The 6,303-nt window shown below is 50.6% G+C and overlaps 2 protein-coding genes across 2 annotated transcripts; both read right to left on the bottom strand.

Annotated features, from left to right (window-relative positions):
* Positions 1-240: 240 nt before the first annotated feature.
* On the bottom strand, positions 241-2,001 carry CDV56_100853 (methionine aminopeptidase 2; the record flags this gene model as incomplete). Its single annotated transcript, XM_026754472.1, has 7 exons — positions 241-297; positions 354-440; positions 508-669; positions 734-997; positions 1,056-1,648; positions 1,742-1,873; positions 1,962-2,001. 7 exons carry the CDS (start codon positions 1,999-2,001, stop codon positions 241-243), a joined length of 1,335 nt encoding a protein of 444 aa, XP_026614917.1.
* A 2,207-nt stretch (positions 2,002-4,208) lies between these two features.
* Positions 4,209-5,541, bottom strand: CDV56_100248 (porin; the record flags this gene model as incomplete). Its single annotated transcript, XM_026753867.1, has 5 exons — positions 4,209-4,358; positions 4,421-5,125; positions 5,212-5,300; positions 5,361-5,394; positions 5,494-5,541. The coding sequence occupies 5 exons, from the start codon at positions 5,539-5,541 to the stop codon at positions 4,209-4,211; spliced, it is 1,026 nt and encodes a 341-aa protein (XP_026614916.1).
* Between the last annotated feature and the right edge of the window lie 762 nt (positions 5,542-6,303).

The raw sequence follows: 6,303 nt of genomic DNA, 5'->3' as shown, positions 1-6,303 counted from the left end.
CCACGTGGGGCTACACCGGCACATGATATGATTAAGAGACAAGTCGCTAATTTTATACTCCCCAGGACAGGGAAGCCAGGGCCCTGGATACATGGATGAAGAGTGATTGATTCATTCTTTGATTCTATATATGCTGAATTTCAGGCTTGGTTCGTATCATTCTGCTTTCTTCGAAGCATTGAGCTCTTAGATTCATAATAATATCCACATCAAATATGCAAGATCATCATGGACATGCTTTTAGTAATCGTCTCCTCGACTAATGACTTCCTTTACAGTTGGTCTGAGAACGATGGTCTGTAGTTGAGGTTAGCTTCTATTGCCGAGCATCACGGTGTAATTCTTGTCCATACATGTTCAAACTGGGCGGTGTATGAGCCCTTGATATCGCAGAGGGGAGGATAATCTTGGACGATACCCGACGAAACAAGGTTATTTAACTGGAGAGGTATGTCAGTACGGTAGGAGACGGGAGATTGCACCGGGAGTGGCAGTGTATTGTCGTACCCCAAGGAGATATTTCTCTTGGCCTAGTCGGTCAAGATACCGACGGCAGAAGGGCAGTGTGCCGAAGTTCTTGTTGATAACATTGAGCAAGTTCTTCGCGGACGAGAGTCTCAGAGGAACTGAAGGCGCATCGGGGTTCAGGGCATAGTGGGAGGTTTCCATCTGCAAAAATATGGGATAAGCACATTCCGAACACAAGCGACGCCATCTTCTTGACAGCACTTACATCTTCTCTCACGTAGCCCTTTCCGGTACTACCGAAGGTCTCGATGGCGAAGGTTTCACCCTCTTCCATCTTGGTTTGGTCACTGCCCTTCACAATGGGCACACTCTTGCCGCCATGGATAACGTGTTGATCGATATTGTGACCGTTCAGGTTCCGAATGCACTTCACAGGGTACATTGTGCCGTTGAGCTCGACTTCGTAACTCTCCATGGCCTCCTGGATGGCTGCACCAATGTCGCTCATGCGCACATCAATACCGGCTTCCTGCGGTGAAATCGTCAGCAAGAATCCTCGATTGCTTGAAGGCTGCGGTTTGACGAACCCGAATACCGGTGTTGGTAGCATCCTTGACGGCTTCCAGCAGAGGGTCATAGACCGGATCAAAAGTCATAGTAAAGGCACTATCAACAATGCGGCCGTTGACATGAGCACCAAAGTCGATTTTCATCACATCTCCTTGCTGCAACACCATCTTGTTGCCCGCGTTGGGAGTGTAATGGGCCGCACAGTGATTAATGCTCAGACCGCAAGGGAAACCCATACCACCCTTGAGGCTATCACCTTCCTCAAGACCTTGGTGACCAGTCAAAGCACGCACTGAATCCTCAATACCCTCGGCGATTTCTGTCAAGGTCTGGCCGGGCTTGATGGTCTTTTGCGCATACTGGCGGACCTGACGGTGCACCTCGGCAGCTTGGCGGTACTCCTGCAGGAAGTCATTGTTCATGCGGTCGAGATAACGCTTCTCCTCGTTGGTTGTGCGGTAAGAATTCTCGTTCTTGTATTCGACGATTTCGCCCTCGGGATATTGGTTGTTGGGAAAAAGATTCGACACCGGGACACGCGGAGGAGAACTCTGGACCTTGGCGCCTCCCTTCTTCTTCTTCTTTGGCCTGCGCTTCTTCTTCTTCGCAGCTGTAATCCGAGAATAAATGCCTTGTAAGTGAAAAGTCCTCAAGCCCGACTGATGTGTATGTCAAGCATGAACCCAGATGTGCAGGTACGCACCTCCGCCTGCTCCGGCCTCCGGAGCAGCATTTCCATCTTCCTTCTCATCATCCGAGTCGTCTTCCGCTTCACCAGATTCTGCCTGACCGGCGGGAGAGGCACTCGCTTTGGCGTCACCACTCTGGCCGTTCACTGTAGCGAAGATTCATGTTTTATCAGTATAAGCCGACTTGACAGAAAGTCGTAGACAATGAATCGAATTTGTGGCGGAATTACTCACGGTCGAGGTTCTGCAGCTTCTCACTAGCCTGAGCCGCCATAATGACAACCTTTATAGAATAAGGAAAAGACCGCCGGCTGGAAACAAAAGCTGTGTAGATAGCTGGTGGGGAAAATTCAAGATGAGGAAGAAGAGGGGAAATACTTTGATGGGGAAAGTTCTGTGCCAAGACTGAGTGCGGTATAGACGACCAGATGCTCGGCCTTATGACGATAATATCAGGTGCAAAAAAATCATTACTGTAATGCTATGAATGTTATGTGTCTGATTAACGTGAGAGAGTTTATTGCAGTGAATTGTGATTTGGTCTAGTTTCTTGTGATTTTGTGGGGTATATGTTGGAGAAGCGTCTATAAACGGCGAGGATGCTGCATCTTGATAACAATCGAGGACTATGCGATCTACACAGTAGTTAATACCCCTGGTAGAAACATAATTTACAGCTGGATATCAGATCAATTTGAAATTGTGTATAATCATTATCATATGACGCACTCAGTGCTGGTAAATCCAGCGGCTTTTGCCACATATCCAGTGGAGGTGCCTGGGATCTTTATCAGATCTACTTTCTGACGACGAGACCGATGACGCACCTCCGATGGCGGGAATTCCCCGTTCAACTTTGGACAATTGAACAATACTCTCTCCATCTCAGGCAAACTTCCTCCCATCAAATATCCTTTCCTTCTATAGAAACTAGATGTGAACTCGACGGGTGAGAAGTGATGCCATCTCCTCGTGTGAGGACTTTTACCCCATTCATTCTCAATGCTTCCTGGCAGCCCTCGATCCACCGGACTCGAGCGTGCACGGCTTCATTTTCAACGACGACGTCAGCCCGATATGCAGCCAGTCGCGAACCAACATTATACGAGATTCTCGATGTACCGGTGACGGCATCAGCAGCGGAGATCAAAAAGTACGATAGTCCGCATTGTCCAGCGCTCCGTCCCTCAATTCCCTCACCCTACTCTCCAGAACAACTAACCTAACCCTCATCATCAGAAAATTCTACTCCCTCTCCCTCCGTCATCACCCAGACCGCAACCGCGACGACCCGAAAGCCTCCTCCCGCTTCGCCCGCATCTCCTCCGCCTACCACGTCCTCAGCAACAGCGCCAAACGCTCCGCCTACGATCGCGAACACGGCATCCTCGCCCAACATGGCTCCTCGACACACAGCACTGCAAACCCAGGCCAACACCCAATGGGCAGCCACAGCAGCTACAGCGCAAATCTTCACACCAAGGGCGCCTCCTACGCGGGGTCCAGACCGGCCAGTGGCCTGAGCAAGCGGCGCGGGCCTTTCCGCGGGCCGCCTCCGTCGTTCTACGCGCACGGCGGGTACGGGAGTAGCAGACGGCCGCCACCAGGGGGTGCGTCGGCATCCTCGTCATCTGCGGGTGCTGCGGGCAGCGCCCGGGATGAGGACCCGACCTCTTTCATTGACCGGAATCCCGTTTACCACTTCAATGCCCGCGGGCATTACCGAACTCAGTCGGCGGAGGATGCCAGGCGGCAGGAGCGGCGGTCGAGAGAGATGAGCGCTGCTTTGAACGAACAGTACATTGGCCGTGCAGGTGATTTTGCGCTGCGCTTCGTGATCGTATGTGGAATTCTACTAGGTGCCGGGGCCATGACCGGCTGGCTTCGCTGGCCGACAACCTCCAAATCCGGCACGTCAAGCCGGCGGAAGGAGAGTTAGGGCCTTCCAAAGACGAATAGTGCGACATCGAAGTCGCACATGTCTTGTATTGTGTGCATACTTTGTAAGAGACTTCCATCATATATACACCTTCGAGGCAATCTGATGATGACCCCGAGAACAGCGCGTGATATTTGAGTGTACAGTATAGCATAGATCTACGCAAATTCAATGGTCTCCACAATCTTTGCATGTCAAACAAATGAAATTCGGATCTGATATACAGTGATCTTCGTGGTATACGATACATGAAATAGACTAAGCCCACCTCAAAAGAGATCCACATCCACTCCAACAATGTTTTCCAGCGCTTACATCAACGATCTCCGAGCGCGACTCCAGGTAGTAACTGCGGAGCCACATGGGAGACCAAGAGAACAGCCAACTCAGAAAACTCTAAATTACTATCAAATCAACACACAACGCTGTTGGCGGCTTGTTGAAAAGTATTTTCAATTCGTATTGAGAAAAGATTTCGGGGCATGGGAAACTAGGTGTGGAGGATACTCGAGGTGTGAAAAATGTTTGGTCTGAGAATCCATCTAAGCCTCGAAGGTGAAGCTGGCACCGACCTTGTGGGCGGCCTGGTTCAGGTTCTGGGTGTCGAAGGAAGCACCGAGACCGAGGGTGACGCCAGGGCGGAGCAGGACGTTGTAGGCCAAAGCGGCAATACCACGGTCGTTGATCTTAGCCTGCATTAAAGGAACACAGATTAGCGCATTTCGATTTCTCAACAGAAGACGCTTCCACATACCTTGGCGAAGGAAGAGGGGTCGAGTCTGTACTTGCTGGCAACCTCGAGGCCAACAGAGTTGCCGGCCTTGGAGTCCCAGGTGGCCTTGGCACCGGCCTCAACCTGCTGGTTGACGCGGTGGTAGTAGCTGGCGGAGAAGACGGTCAGGTTGTTGCCGGCAGTGATGGCAGCGGTGTACTGGGGAACGCTGTAGCCGACAGCAGCGGAGTACTTGGTGATGGCAGCCTTCTGGACGTCGTAGCCACCCTCAGCACCAACGAGGAAACCCTCGTGGCCAAGGACAGCGTCGAAGTTGGCGGAGGGGCCGTTGAGGAGGTCGAAGAAGGCACGAGCGTGCAGGTTGGGCTGCTTGAAGTAGAGGTTGAGCTTGGCACCCTTGGACTGCTTGGCGGGCAGGTACTGGGTGATGATCTCAGCCTTGAGACCCTTGGCGATGTTGTTGTCAAGCTCGAGCTTGGTGTCGAGGGCGTTGGCGGTGGTCCAAGCCTGGGTGAGGGTGAGACCTGGGTTGGGACAGATTATTAGCATCATTGAATGAGCGACTATCCTGGTCATGAATAGGAATTTCAAGTGTGGTGACGAGACCTGGCCGCATGTAAAGGAGAACATGGACCTGGCATCACCGGTTTTTCTGGTGCTGGGATCAGGTGGTTTGCGCGTTATGGGGCGTTTACCAGTAGGCTGGTCGACGTATTTGGCCTCGAGCTATACGGATAACGAGTTGCGAGTCAGTATCAATCCGACCAATTGAGCTCTGCAAAGCCCAGAAAGGCGCAAGTCGCGAGACTTACAGAGCCAGAAATGGGACCCTCGTGGGCAGACTTGCCCTTCACGTTGAAGGTGACGCCATTGGGAGCCTTGGACTTGACCTCGAGGCTGGCTGAAGGCAGGTGGTCAGCTCAATCGCGCAACGGTGTACCAAGGTGGTAGTGAGACTTACCAGCGCTGGTGTGGTAGAAGTCCTTGTTCAGGAGCTATTACACGGTGTATTAGCACGGAAGGGTCCTTCCCGACAAGCTGTCGTTTGCGCTATTTTCCATTTTTCAAAACAAGGAACCAAAAGGAAGGCATACATCGTTAGCCGCCTTGGCAATGTCAGAGAAAGCAGCAGGAGCAGACATTATGAATGAGAAAGGATAGGATGGTATTAGAATGGTAAGAGAGGTAAGGCAGCAGTGGGTTCAGGAGGTTTGGTGATGATGGAGGGGAGAAGAAGTGGAAAGCGATGGGGGAAGAACGAAGAGGTCGACGGAAGGTTGAGTCGCCAAACAATGGGGAAGCCACGGGAAAAGGATCCTGCGCCTATTGGTTGTTGCTCGGGTTGCCGGTAAAAGCCGCCAAATCTCGTGACGTTGTTTTGATGCCTTAGGTTGCGCGGTTCGATTTCCGCCTTGAACATCACATCTCAAGAATCGGTACCTGACCTGTATCCACTTATACCAGGGTTCTCTGTGCTTGGATTGTTTGACCTCAACGCAACGCAAAATATTGAGCAGCTGAAGTGCAAGTACTTCATGATCAAAGTTTCTTTCTCTATATGAGCTGAATGTTGGTGCCCTTGTATTACGTGATATGAACTGCTGTCCATGCCTTGCTCGAGGTATTCAATGATCCATGGCTCTTACAAACTCCAAACTTGAAAAAAAAAAAAAAAAAAAAAAAAAAAAAAAAAAACCCTTAACAAAAAAATTTACTTAACATCACAAAATAACAAAATTCCCAACCCCCCAAAACCCACACATTAAAAAAACCACACACCTCCACACAAAACCACATGGAAACACAACACTACGACCTACCTCGCCACATATAAAATACTATACAACATATCACAACAGATATCAGCAAAACTGACTGAATATGAGTAACTACCCATAGGAGTT

Source organism: Aspergillus thermomutatus, assembly GCF_002237265.1.
Source record: "Aspergillus thermomutatus strain HMR AF 39 chromosome Unknown NODE_80, whole genome shotgun sequence".
Classification (NCBI taxonomy): domain Eukaryota; kingdom Fungi; phylum Ascomycota; class Eurotiomycetes; order Eurotiales; family Aspergillaceae; genus Aspergillus; species Aspergillus thermomutatus.
This window is presented reverse-complemented; position numbering and strand designations above follow the sequence as displayed.